The 14,071-nt window shown below is 43.3% G+C and overlaps 2 protein-coding genes across 3 annotated transcripts in view; both read right to left on the bottom strand.

Moving 5' to 3' along the window:
- Positions 1 to 1,134: 1,134 nt before the first annotated feature.
- On the bottom strand, positions 1,135 to 6,942 carry snrnp27 (small nuclear ribonucleoprotein 27 (U4/U6.U5)). The gene is made up of 6 exons (XM_035736354.2): positions 6,783 to 6,942; positions 3,847 to 3,976; positions 3,300 to 3,415; positions 2,486 to 2,565; positions 1,952 to 2,016; positions 1,135 to 1,497 (listed from the first exon to the last, which is right to left on the bottom strand). The coding sequence occupies exons 1-6, from the start codon at positions 6,817 to 6,819 to the stop codon at positions 1,443 to 1,445; spliced, it is 483 nt and encodes a 160-aa protein (XP_035592247.1). The 5' UTR covers positions 6,820 to 6,942; the 3' UTR covers positions 1,135 to 1,442.
- Positions 6,943 to 7,356: 414 nt separating this feature from the next.
- Positions 7,357 to 14,071, bottom strand: part of LOC118358471 (beta-adducin-like) — a 31,720-nt gene continuing 25,005 nt past the window's right edge. The window contains exons 13-15 of one of the 2 annotated variants that reach the window (XM_052479057.1): positions 10,101 to 10,218; positions 9,242 to 9,325; positions 7,357 to 8,510 (exon numbers count right to left, since the gene is read on the bottom strand). In XM_052479057.1, coding sequence (XP_052335017.1) covers positions 8,245 to 8,510; positions 9,242 to 9,325; positions 10,101 to 10,218 — 468 coding nt within the window. In that variant the 3' untranslated portion in view covers positions 7,357 to 8,244. The remainder of the gene's footprint in view (positions 8,511 to 9,241; positions 9,326 to 10,100; positions 10,219 to 14,071) is intronic. The other variant, XM_052479058.1, reaches the window with a different exon arrangement.

The raw sequence follows: 14,071 nt of genomic DNA, 5'->3' as shown, positions 1-14,071 counted from the left end.
GCCTCTCCCAAGCCCATTGGGGGAGTTGCAGCGATCAGACAAGATTGTAATTAGGAGAAAAGGGGGTAAAATAAAAATATATATAATACTCCGCACCTAGACGATCCCACAGGTGAAAAAGCCTGGAGGTGGTCCTGGGCTTGCATGGTTACACGGAGGTGGCTTATGGTAGAGAAATTAACATTCAATGCTCTGGCAACAGCTCTGGTGGACATTCCTGCAGTCAACATGCCAATTGCACAATCCATCAGACATTGTGGCAAAACTGAACATTTTAAAGTGGCATTTTTATTTATTTTTTGTCCCCAGAATAAGCTTTGTGTACCTATGGAACATTTATGGGATCTTTCATGTCACCTCATGAAACATGGGATCAGCACTATATGTTGCTTTTTAATTTTTGTTCAGTGTAGTATGCAAAAAAAGACTACGGCTTGAGCACGCCTAAACCATCATTTCGCAAAATGGTATGCAGCATCATCTGGATGTGTGGAACAAAAGTTTAAAATACAATTTCTGTCAAGACGTCTACACATACAATTTGATGCATACGTTCAATAAATCCAACCTATGAACCACACAGAACAATGCTGCAAGGCAAACACAGCGTTCCATTGGAAATGAATGTACTTCTGGTGTAGAAAAACACAATGACGCTGTAGGTGTGATCAAGGGGGAGGCAAGACAGAACACGAACGTCAGCCGTGAGCAGTACATCACGTAGGGAACCGAACAGAAAATATAGCTCACTGAATGAAAAGGGAACAGTATGCAACTAATGAATACATCCGTTTGGTGACAACACAAATGGTGGAGATTCAACAAGTAGAATTGTTGGGAAACTAATAGAAATGACAGCAGACATTCTGTGGTCAAAGGCGATAGGAAGGCTAACCACTGATTTCAACCATTCGTCCTTAAAACCATATACAGAAGATGACATGAGAAATGAGCCTAGAGAGGGAATTTGAACACAACTGAAGAGGGGTTTGTGCTTAAATCCCACTCATTAAAATACTTGCCTTCAAAAATATTCTCATACCTTTCAGCAATCAATTAACTATCCCACTTAGAGCTTTACATTTCAATAATTTGGCAATTTACATAAATCGTAAAAATGAGAATGGGCCATGATCTGAATTAACGTTTTTAATCTGACCCAAAAACACCTTAATTAAAATGCACCCTGAAAAGCATATCGACCCAGGCATGTTGTCAACAAGACTAAAATAAGCTAAACATATTACAGAAACATTTCATTATATTCAGTTGCATGGGTCTTTGCATAACTTAAATGCAGTGTAGGGTGTCAAAATGAAAAAGAGAAAAAAAAACATAATACAAAAAAATAAACTTCTATCACCAAAACACAGTCTAGAGACAACAAGGCTAAAATAGTATATTTTAGGGAACATCAATGAGTATGTTCTGTTTATCCTACTTCAAGCAATGAAATCCAGAGGTCTGTTGAATCCACCTTTTCTGTTCATGTACTGCCTGAAAAAAAAAGAAATAATACAAAACTTACCATTACATCATTATCTACCAATAGGAGAGCCAAAATGTCTGCATAGAAACACCTGCAGAGGTGATTGGCAGCAATGAGCATAGTCACTGTTCAGACTGCTCAATATCAGCCTGGACCTTGTGCCTTGCAGTTGGAATTGTTGATTTATAAACAAATGAAGCTAGTTGGTGCATAAATCAACAAGATACGCTACTTAATAACAGGTGACCTGAATGTGATGAAAATAAATAATATCCTAACAAGAAGGACTAGATATTGGTAGTCCCACACATTGATATATTATATACTAAATGCAGTCTATATTACAGCATTTTCACAACTACACGTGAGCAGCTCCACCCAATTTTGTCATTTAAATGTTATTTGTGAAATAAAAAGCCACATAAGACAACTCTTGGGGTTAATGATAATGAATCAACAGACCTGTATTTCCTCTTCTGAGACACATTGATAGCATGCGCATTGACTGCTCCATTGGTCTTCTTCCCCTGTTGGCAATGACAACTACATTAATACATCACACATCCAGAAACACAAGGTTGTTCACCCTTCGATCACCTGTGGCAGTAAACAATTAAGTTGTATCAAATCAAAACATCTTCCTGCAATAAAAAAAAAAAAACTGCTAGACAAATGGGAGACCTAATTGAACTCCTTTGAAAAGAATCACACCCATTTCAGATGATCTTAGTCTTACAACAAACTGTTTACCAAAGGTGGATCGTGTCAAGTTCTTAGAAATCACTATTATGATTGTTAGATCTTTAATTCTTGTTGGTGAAGGGCACCGTACAATCAGTTAGTTTTAGAAAACTGTGCCCCCTTGTGGTGAGTTGGACAATTTCAGTGATTATTCTGCAGACTCCAGATTAAATAAAAGCATCTAATATCTACAGATATCTTTGGCAAGCCTAACCAGGAACCTCTAGATTTAAGACGAGTTGACAGAATCCTTACCTTAGTGGTGTCAAAGTTGCCAAATCCCATAATCTTCATCATCTCAATCTCCTCTTCTGTCTTGCCCTGCATGTCTTCCTCTATAAATAATACACACTTTTAGACACTGACATGCAACAGTAGTATTTCTCCATATTCTCACAGAAGGGGTGCATCCCAATTAGCACACACAATATTGAGATTTTTGACTCCAAACGCCATGTCTTTGTGAGACGCAGAGTAGGTGAACGAATGATCTCTGCATGTGTGGTTCCCACCATGAAGGAGGTAGTGTGATGGTGCTTTGCTGGTGACACTGATTTTATTTAGAATTCCAGGCACACTTAACCAGCATAGCTACCACAGCATTCTGCAGAGATACGCCATCCCATCTGTTTTGAGCTTATCCATTATCCATTACAGGATAATGACAAAACAAAAGCAGCCAACAAGTGGTCAGCATATGTGGGAACTCCTTCAAGACGGTTGGAAAAGCACTCCAGTTAAAGCTGGTTGAGAGAACGCCAAGAGTGTGCAAAGCTGTCATCAAGGCAATGGGTGGTTACTTAGAAGAATCTAAAATCTATTTTTATTTGATTAACACTTTTTTGGTTACTACATGATTCCATGTGTGTTGTTTCATAGTTTTGATGTCTTCACTACTATTCTACAATGTAGAAAAAGGTAAAAATAAAGACACACCTTGAATGAGTAGGTGTCCAAAAGTTTGACTGGTACTGTATATATACACACAGGGCTCTGGTCAAAAGTACTGCACCATGTAGAGAATCAAGTGTCATTTGAGATACATACAAGATCATAGCATATAAACCACCTGAGATCTGATGCTCCTTTATTGGCTTATCCTTGGAATCTTTTTTATCTTCATCATCACGCCGGTCCTTCTGCCTGGAGGGGGAGCTGGAAGAAGAGCGCAGCCGGCGAGGAGACCTAAAGACAAGAGACAGAGATAGCTGGTGGACGGGTTATCTAGGCAGAGGTCCCATTCTATATCCTTCTTGAAGTGTGCATAAATCATTTTCCCTTATGGACTGGTTTAACAAATATGGTGGAAACTGGAAACACTCCCCCCACCCCAATCCAATGCTTGTAAATTCTTGAGGATGAGGAAGTGCACATTTGGGGAGAAGGGTGTGGAATCGGAATATAGCCCTGGTGATACTTTTGCAGTACAGAAATAGTCAAACTTCCCCCTAAGAGCACAAGGTATCACAGTCTCTTTAGCCAGATATATTTATGTCAATGGGAGTGTAGACCAAGGTTACACCACATAGGCCCAGAGAAGTAACCAATGACCCTGTGTGAGTCCACTGTCAACCCCCTTTTAGTTGAGATGACTCACTGGGTGTCTCTTCTCTCACCTTGAGCGCCGCCTTCGGGCTGGAGAGCGCGAGCGGCTCCTTCGCCTTTCCCTGTCCCGAGAACGGGAGCGTTCCCTCTCCCTGCGCTTTCGTTCGCGGTCCCTTGAACCCGAGCGAGAGCGTCGTCTCTCTACAGACGAGGAACAAACAGACCAAGACATTACTTAATATGGCGGAGGACCAAGAACAGCATCCATGTTATGAATCCTTACATTAATAGAATTTTGTTTAGTGAATGGGTTCAATAGACTTTCGCACTACCTCGAAGTGAAGATGTTGCTAAAGTGTTGAATAATTTGTCTTTATATGCAGGGTGTCATTCCTCCAAAATACAAAAGTCCATATATATTTTTTAGCACGTTATATACCACCAGACTAGCTCTGGTCCAGGTGCATGCAACAGAGGCACACGCAGGTTGTAGTGCAGATCCAACGCATGCACGTGGACCAGAGCTGGTCTGGTCGTTTCTGTATTGTTTTAAATGACACCCTGTGCATACAGAGAAAGTACCTAACACTCTAGCAACATCTACACTTTGGTGAGTTACAAAAGTATATTAAAATTACTCTAAATACATTTTTTGGGGAAACTGAAAGAGTCATAGAAATATTCCACAGAGTAGAGGCAACTTGTAGTTGTCGTGTGATGGACCAGAGCTATGTTCATAGCATGTTCATAGCCCAGTCATAGTAGACCAGCAGAGGCTGCTGAGGGGAGGACGGCTTATAATAATGGCTGGAACGGAGTAGTATCAAGCACATCTGATGTTTGATACCATTCCAACCATTATGATGAGCCGTCTTCCCCTCAGCAGCCTCCACTGACTATAGGGACATCAAACGTTCAGCCTGCAGCACAGACCCTTTGGACGCTCTAGTCTAGAGCGCCTGGTTAAATTGTGATTATGAGCATTTTTTTACATCTCTAAATGGTTAAACTACTGAGAAATATAAAGTATGTGATTACTGAAACAAATCTGTGTGTTTAACTTACTATCACGATAAATTAAGCTATACATTAATAAGATATGGGGGGAAAATTATATGTTACTTTCCATGTTGTGGACAGTATTTGTTAATACATTACACAAGCTGACGTTTGATAGCATCGGGTCATCAAATTTTTACCTCAAGTGCTTAAAACAGATCAATATATTTGGTTTTGTAATGTTTATTTTGTCATGTACACTGGGGTTTGCAGGATTTCGTTTTTTATATTTTTAAATGGCACTGATACGCACACCAATTGATTTCAACGTGATAACCGATGAGTCACAACAAAATAGTGTTGCGTTTCTTTCTGTTCTGGTGACCCCTGTATCAAAATGCAACATTCCAAAATGTAGTTGACTTATACAGGTTGTCCTCTAACCAGTGATGTAAAGAATATCTCCAGTTTCCATGAGGTTTTTCAGTTGTGGTAGTCAATAGAAGGGTCAACAGAAGGGGTAACCCAGACATCACAGGGGCTATAAAGATGAAGCATTCATTTAGAACGTTCTCAACACCAAACGAGAGTTGAAGTCCAGTCACGGAAAGTGGAGAGGATGAACTAGGTGAAACTGGGCAAACATTCTGATAATTATCTCATCGATGAAACATCTCAATACATTATGTTTCCAAAACTACAATCTGTTACAAACACAGTGCACTAAGTTTAAGACTTAGTGTTTGAAAGAGTGCAAGGTCAAATGGAGGTTGTGCACACACACTTCCCAGAGGAGGCGTTCCCTAAAGGAAATATATGCTACAATAGGATCTCCCTAGCTCCTGTTTGGCTTTACCCACCTCCTTGCTTGTTTTGCCCACTATGCCTAATTTTCTCCCACTATAAACGGCACAGATTAACTATATTAGGTTAGACAGTATCTTCTTGCCAGGGGAGTTTTGTTAAGAACCCAGATGCTTGCTGTAACGTTAACATGCATTGTTTGCGGTAGTTTTGGTAACATAAGTAACAAATCAGTTGTAATTTTCTCAAAACAAAAAAAGGTTAAATTACTATACACATTTAAAGATGCGCCATGCTCCTCCATTTCCTGGTAGCTAAAATGTGTATATGTGACAAAACAAGCAAGTATAGCATAGAGAATCATTGTACAATCTAAACCACTGTGATAAACATTTTCCATAAGCAAACATATTGTATTTTCAGCTGGTTTACGAAACCGAAAGTAAAACACACAAAAACGAAACTTGGGCACGGGAAGCATAGAAAGAGAGCACATAAAACAGATCTACCGCGTTTTAGACTTGCTTTCAATGAGAATGACAGCTCTATAATTCGGTCGTGTTGCCCAAAAAGTTACATACTGCAGCTTTAAATGGCTTTAGGGTTTACACGCTGCATGTGTCTAATTCCCCCTACAGTTAACCAATCACAGATGAAGGGGCGTAGACTTCGGGCAAAATAAAAATAGCTGAAAAGAATGCAGAGACCAAAACGTCACAAAACATAATATATGCATTAACTCATTACGATGGGAATTATGTGGACAGCTATACAGCCTTGTTTATTAAGTGTATATTTTTGCATTTGATCAAATTAACGTTATTTTGTGACAAGAAAGTAGGAGGCTTTATGTTTCTAAAAACGTATAGCAATCGAGAATCCATGCACTTTTAGTTGCCGTATTTGTCTGCCAAAGCCAGAAGGTCCTTTGACTATAGTCCGGAGTAAAGCTGTTTGGCTCCTTTACTCCATTATGGCGAGCGTGTACACAATTAAAATTTAACCAGATTACTGTAGTTTAACTACAATGTTTAGGGCTACACGTACATGTTAGTTGCGAGACCGAAATAGTGGTTATTGTTATCGTCAACTTGCTAGCTGGAATACATATGGACCTGTTTGTAAATAACGTATGATGCTACTGTAGCTAACTTTAGCAAATTACTATTATTGTCATCGTTGGTTATTCATTGCTTATACAAACCTCGTTTTGGTGGGGATCGGCTTCTACTTCTGCCCATTTTTAGGGCCTTGAGTTCTTTAAACAATAAGCAAAGTGAAACCGTCGACAATTTAACAGATTTCTGCCGTTTGATTTCAGTAACTCATTGCTGTTCTCTCCGCAGATGAAAAAGACAGGAAACCGGAAGCCCTTAACATAGAAAGATATATTTACTGACCCCTAGCGGGCTGGAATGGATATGAATAGCGTTACCTGTTGATTTCGTAAATTCGTGGACGAATCTCAATTTCATCCTCCTCGTGTCCTCTCATCGCCTCCTTCTCAAAATCCATCGGATGATAAAGGTTTTGAGCAAGAGGCGAGAAGAGAGAATAGGACTCGAGAGTATACAATACAAATTTTCCCCATGTCTTTATAAACAAAAACATATCTAACCAAGATGCATTAAAAAATCATATATATTATATATATGTCGGCAAACATTAAGAATATTATTTTCCCGAAGTATCAGAACCAGAACTGGACTTTACTGTACCTGACACTCATATGATCAAGTAAAGGTTAACTGACAAATAACAGATCAAACCAAACTGGATTGAAATCAACTTAATATTTAATGACTGGTACATTTTCACCTTGGAACTTTTCACTTTACATTCTAATATGAAATAATACATTAAAAAAAGATATCACACATCAGCATTTAGATAACAGCTACTGATCATAAAAATAATTACACCTGTAAAGACGTATTTTGTACACATATTTCAAATACAATTTTGGGGATAAGTGGAATGTTTAGTGCCTTTTAGTTGGGCTTCAGTTTGCAACATCAAGCAACAAGTTTATTCCATGATGCGTATATCATATCCTTGCTTGTTATTAGTGGTTTTTATAGCTTTCAGTTTAATGTTGGGAATTAAATTGTTTAAGTATTTATTACATTTTTTCTGCTGTCTATGACTTGAATAGTTTGTTTAAATGGAACAAGACTTCTGCCAAAAGGAGCACATTTTTATACCTGCATAATTCTACATATACTGCACCTGTGCTCGCATTAATGTACATACCTGTGACCTTCACCTGACTATTAAAAACAAATAAATATGACAAGACCACTATGAGGATGCTTCAATGCAACATTGGTTTATATGCATACGTGTCGTAAGGGGTGCATCATTCAGCTGGAGTGCTGTTGATTCTATTTCCCTTTGTATTGTTATGGATTGTTTCATGATCATTTGTGAGTTGGAGAGAAACAATGTTGCAAAAAACATAGAATTAGAATTACTTCTAAATCCTATGCGCAAAAACAAGTAATGTTTTAACAAATTGTTTGATAGTATAGATAGAAGCGTGTGGGCACAAAGACGTGATGAGAGGGACTGAACCATACATTTAGGAAATTTGAGTGAGTGTGTTTGCCTCTGTGTATGTGGCTAGAAATGGAGTGGTTTGTGTCAGAAGCATTTTACATGTCCCCTCAAGTTTCAGCTTTCTCTTTCTGCTCTTTCTTCTTGCTCTTCTTTAGAAATGAGGGGGCCTTGAACTTCTTTTTCTTCTTAGAGGGGGACTTGGAGGGGGATCCCTCAGGGGTGTTGCTGGGCAGTTTAGCAGGTGGCACAGCTGGGGGTGTAGAAGTGTCATTGGTAGACAAAGCCTTCATCCCTTTCTCCAGCTCCTCCGTGGTCTGCTTCTCCTCCTCTCCTTTCCCGTTCTGCACTGCCGTGGAGGCTGTCTTAGTCTCATCTTGTTGGATAATTGACGTAAAAAAACAAAACAAAGAAAGAAATGCAATCAGATTAAATGGCTTTGTTTGTGTTATCTGCATGGAACAGTACACAGCAGCCATGTCATGTCATTGCAGTTGTGTCCAACATGCTTGGCTATTGAGAGTGCAACAACTTCTTACAGTTTGTTTCTCAGTACTTAGTATTGAAACAATATCTCAGTACCAGAGGGGTGCCCTGTGAGTCAGTGTAGATAGAGGAACATAGACAAACACGAACACAGAGACCGAAGGAGAGGGGTACATACAGTAGGTGTGGAGACAGATGGCCGTCACAAGACAGCGCTGAAATGTGGCACATTTACAAAAACAACAACCACCACCAAACCTCACATCATCAGAACTGAAATCCCATGTTACTCAGACATTGAAATTCTTATACAATATTGTTCTAATTGAGATCCATGCACATCCCTCCATGCATTGATACCAATGTATGTTTAATGCAAAAGTCCAAGTTACACATCTCAATTTAGGATTTAAATATTTTAGATCACCTATACTGTTGCCCACATTCAGTGACTGTCAGCGCAAGAGGCATTGTCAATGAGCAGTTGAAGAGGCACATAGTGGAGGCAACAGTACAGGGTCCCGCATATTGTCATGTAGGAATTTGAGCAGTCCTTCTCTCCTGTATGCAAAGCAAGCAGAGACAGCTGAGATGTGTTCAGCACTCCCGGCCGAGTCTCACCTGAGGGAGGAGGATTGTAGGGGTGAGGGTTGTTGGTGGGGGAGGTAGCTGGGGGAGAGTCCTTCTCGTTCTCCACCTCATCCCCTACTCATGCACAGACAGACAGCCAGACAGCCAGACAGCCAGACAGCCAGCCAGCCAGACACACACACACAGACACACACACACAGACACACAGACACACACACACACACACACACACACACACACACACACACACACACACACACACACACACACACACACACACACACACACACACACACACACACACACACACACACACACACACACACACACACACACACACACACACACACACACACACACACACACACACACACACACACAGGAGAACATAGAGAGACAGCCAGTGTAGGGTGATGAGTACATAGAGCTAATTCTAGTTAGCAATGTGCAAGAGTTGTGAGGCAGAGTTAGGAATGAATTAGTAATAGGCGAAAGAAAGACACATTAACTGTACAGTCTGATGTTACAGTGCTGTAAGTATAGCGAGCAAGAGAGATAGGAGCAGGTGTAAGTAATTAAGGCAACATTTGGAGAGAGGGATAGTGTAAGCCACATGCAAAGTGTAAGTGAGGGATAGCTTTTGGTACAGATGTAGGATCTTAATTTGATCACTCTTTTGTTGCTGAGAATTTTCCTGCACCGTGAGCTTGTGAGCTTCGTGATTTACATAAATTCACTGAAAACCCACACTAACACAGTTACATTAACAGTATTGCACATTGCATGTAGCTTACTTTTAGCCAGGTAATAACCTAACCACTGATTAGCAACTATTATGCTGTGACAATATAGTTCAAATTAAGATCTCTATCTGTAGCAGTGCACTTACCATCTGTTTGACCTTCTGCTTTCCTCTGCACCTCCTTGCGGTACTCCTCCAGCTCCTTGTCTGTCAGCTGGTTAAATGGGTTGGGGGTCTCCGGCTCAAGTTCTGCCGGGTCTGGAGACTAGGATGAAAAGGAGAAGGGAAGGATATTATCATTTTTGTGGTTTTGTTAATCATTGTCGACCCAAGGGGTTTCCCCATCTCATTTCAGTTTTGACACCCAAATAATGACTACCCAGAAAAGATGTAGGTTGCTAAGTCTTCCAAGTCTTCTTTGTGTTTGCTCCCAAGAGAGCTCATTGGTTTAATTGTCTTCATGGTTCATGGTTCATGGTCGCATTCCGCTTCGCTCCACAGGTAGTATCACATTTTCATTTCATTTCATTACAGCACAACGGTTTGATTTGTTTGATCGTAGCTAGCTACATAGCTAGCTACATAGCCGTCTGTGTATCAAAGATAATTGTGTAGTCTAGAGCGATTTTCTAGGTTAGCTAGCCAGCTATTGTCGTTCTTTTAACGCAACGTAACGTAATCAACACTGCTAGCTAGCCAGCTAGCCAGCTAGCCCCCTAATAGCAGCACTGTAGAAACTATTACACTCAACGGAACGACTTGATTAGTGTAGTGTCAACAACGCAGCCACTGCCAGCTGGCCTACAAAGTCAACAACGCAGCCACTGCCAGCTAGCCTACTTCAGCAGTACTGTATCATTTTAATCATTTTAGTCAATAAGATTCTTGCTACGTAAGCTTAACTTTCTGAACATTCGAGACGTGTAGTCCACTTGTCATTCCAATCTCCTTGCATTAGCATAGCCTCTTCTGTAGCCTGTCAACTATGTGTCTGTCTATCCCTGTTATCTCCTCTCTGCACAGACCATACAAACGCTCCACACCGCGTGGCCGCGGCCACCCTAATCTGGTGGTCCCAGCGCGCACGACCCACGTGGAGTTCCAGGTCTCCGGTAGCCTCTGGAACTGCCGATCTGCGGCCAACAAGGCAGAGTTCATCTCAGCCTATGCCTCCCTCCAGTCCCTCGACTTCTTGGCACTGACGGAAACATGGATCACCACAGATAACACTGCTACTCCTACTGCTCTCTCTTCGTCCGCCCACGTGTTCTCGCACACCCCGAGAGCTTCTGGTCAGCGGGGTGGTGGCACCGGGATCCTCATCTCTCCCAAGTGGTCATTCTCTCTTTCTCCCCTTACCCATCTGTCTATCGCCTCCTTTGAATTTCATGCTGTCACAGTTACCAGCCCTTTCAAGCTTAACATCCTTATCATTTATCGCCCTCCAGGTCCCCTCGGAGAGTTCATCAATGAGCTTGATGTCTTGATAAGCTCCTTTCCTGAGGACGGCTCACCTCTCACAGTTCTGGGCGACTTTAACCTCCCCACGTCTACCTTTGACTCATTCCTCTCTGCCTCCTTCTTTCCACTCCTTTCCTCTTTTGACCTCACCCTCTCACCTTCCCCCTACTCACAAGGCAGGCAATACGCTCGACCTCATCTTTACTAGATGCTGTTCTTCCACTAACCTCATTGCAACTCCCCTCCAAGTCTCCGACCACTACCTTGTATCCTTTTCCCTCTCGCTCTCATCCAACACTTCCCACACTGCCCCTACTCGGATGGTATCGCGCCGTCCCAACCTTCGCTCTCTCTCCCCCGCTACTCTCTCCTCTTCCATCCTATCATCTCTTCCCTCTGCTCAAACCTTCTCCAACCTATCTCCTGATTCTGCCTCCTCAACCCTCCCTCCTCCCTTTCTGCATCCTTTGACTCTCTATGTCCCCTATCTTCCAGGCCGGCTCGGCCCTCCCCTCCCGCTCCGTGGCTCGACGACTCTTTGCGAGCTCACAGAACAGGGCTCCGGGCAGCCGAGCGGAAATGGAGGAAAACTCGCCTCCCCTGCGGACCTGGCATCCTTTCGCTCCCTCCTCTCTACATTTTCCTCCTCTGTCTCTGCTGCTAAAGCCACTTTCTACCACTCTAAATTCCAAGCATCTGCCTCTAACCCTAGGAAGCTCTTTGCCACCTTCTCCTCCCTCCTGAATCCTCCTCTCCCCCTCCTCCCTCTCTGCAGATGACTTCGTCAACCATTTTGAAAAGAAGGTCGACGACATCCGATCCTCGTTTGCTAAGTCAAACGACACCGCTGGTTCTGCTCACACTGCCCTACCCTGTGCTCTGACCTCTTTCTCCCCTCTCTCTCCAGATGAAATCTCGCGTCTTGTGACGGCCGGCCGCCCAACAACCTGCCCGCTTGACCCTATCCCCTCCTCTCTTCTCCAGACCATTTCCGGAGACCTTCTCCCTTACCTCACCTCGCTCATCAACTCATCCCTGACCGCTGGCTACGTCCCTTCCGTCTTCAAGAGAGCGAGAGTTGCACCCCTTCTGAAAAAACCTACACTCGATCCCTCCGATGTCAACAACTACAGACCAGTATCCCTTCTTTCTTTTCTCTCCAAAACTCTTGAACGTGCCGTCCTTGGCCAGCTCTCCCGCTATCTCTCTCAGAATGACCTTCTTAGAATGTATGCCAAATCAGTCAGGTTTCAAGACTAGTCATTCAACTGTCAGACTGCTCTCTTCTCTGTATCACGGAGGCGCTCCGCACTGCTAAAGCTAACTCTCTCTCCTCTGCTCTTATCCTTCTAGACCTATCGGCTGCCTTCGATACTGTGAACCATCAGATCCTCCTCTCCACCCTCTCCGAGTTGGGCATCTCCGGCGCGGCCCACGCTTGGATTGCGTCCTACCTGACAGGTCGCTCCTACCAGGTGGCGTGGCGAGAATCTGTCTCCTCACCACGCGCTCTCACCACTGGTGTCCCCCAGGGCTCTGTTCTAGGCCCTCTCCTATTCTCGCTATACACCAAGTCACTTGGCTCTGTCATAACCTCACATGGTCTCTCCTATCATTGCTATGCAGACGACACACAATTAATCTTCTCCTTTCCCCCTTCTGATGACCAGGTGGCGAATCGCATCTCTGCATGTCTGGCAGACATATCAGTGTGGATGACGGATCACCACCTCAAGCTGAACCTCGGCAAGACGGAGCTGCTCTTCCTCCCGGGAAGGACTGCCCGTTCCATGATCTCGCCATCACGGTTGACAACTCCATTGTGTCCTCCTCCCAGAGCGCTAAGAACCTTGGCGTGATCCTGGACAACACCCTGTCGTTCTCAACTAACATCAAGGCGGTGGCCCGTTCCTGTAGGTTCATGCTCTACAACATCCGCAGAGTACGACCCTGCCTCACACAGGAAGCGGCGCAGGTCCTAATCCAGGCACTTGTCATCTCCCGTCTGGATTACTGCAACTCGCTGTTGGCTGGGCTCCCTGCCTGTGCCATTAAACCCCTACAACTCATCCAGAACGCCGCAGCCCGTCTGGTGTTCAACCTTCCCAAATTCTCTCACGTCACCCCGCTCCTCCGCTCTCTCCACTGGCTTCCAGTTGAAGCTCGCATCCGCTACAAGACCATGGTGCTTGCCTACGGAGCTGTGAGGGGAACGGCACCTCAGTACCTCCAGGCTCTGATCAGGCCCTACACCCAAACAAGGGCACTGCGTTCATCCACCTCTGGCCTGCTCGCCTCCCTACCACTGAGGAAGTACAGTTCCCGCTCAGCCCAGTCAAAACTGTTCGCTGCTCTGGCTCCCCAATGGTGGAACACACTCCCTCACGACGCCAGGACAGCGGAGTCAATCACCACCTTCCGGAGACACCTGAAACCCCACCTCTTTAAGGAATACCTAGGATAGGATAAAGTAATCCTTCTCACCCCCCCCCCCCTTAAAAGATTTAGATGCACTATTGTAAAGTGGCTGTTCCACTGGATGTCATAAGGTGAATGCACCAATTTGTAAGTCGCTCTGGATAAGAGCGTCTGCTAAATGACTTAAATGTAATGTAAATGTAATGTCTTCTCAGACCATCTTATTTATTTGTTTACCT

Source organism: Oncorhynchus keta, chromosome 25 (assembly GCF_023373465.1).
Source record: "Oncorhynchus keta strain PuntledgeMale-10-30-2019 chromosome 25, Oket_V2, whole genome shotgun sequence".
Lineage (NCBI taxonomy): Eukaryota > Metazoa > Chordata > Actinopteri > Salmoniformes > Salmonidae > Oncorhynchus > Oncorhynchus keta.
This window is presented reverse-complemented; position numbering and strand designations above follow the sequence as displayed.

Coding starts and splice junctions, on each gene's coding strand:
- snrnp27 (XM_035736354.2), bottom strand. CDS start 6,819: ATGGGCAGAAGTAGAAGCCGATCCCCACCAAAACGAG. Junction 3,977..6,782: donor CCGATCCCCACCAAAACGAG/GTTTGTATAAGC, acceptor CCTCGTCTGTAG/AGAGACGACGCTCTCGCTCG. Junction 2,017..2,485: donor GCAACTTTGACACCACTAAG/GTAAGGATTCTG, acceptor CATTGCCAACAG/GGGAAGAAGACCAATGGAGC.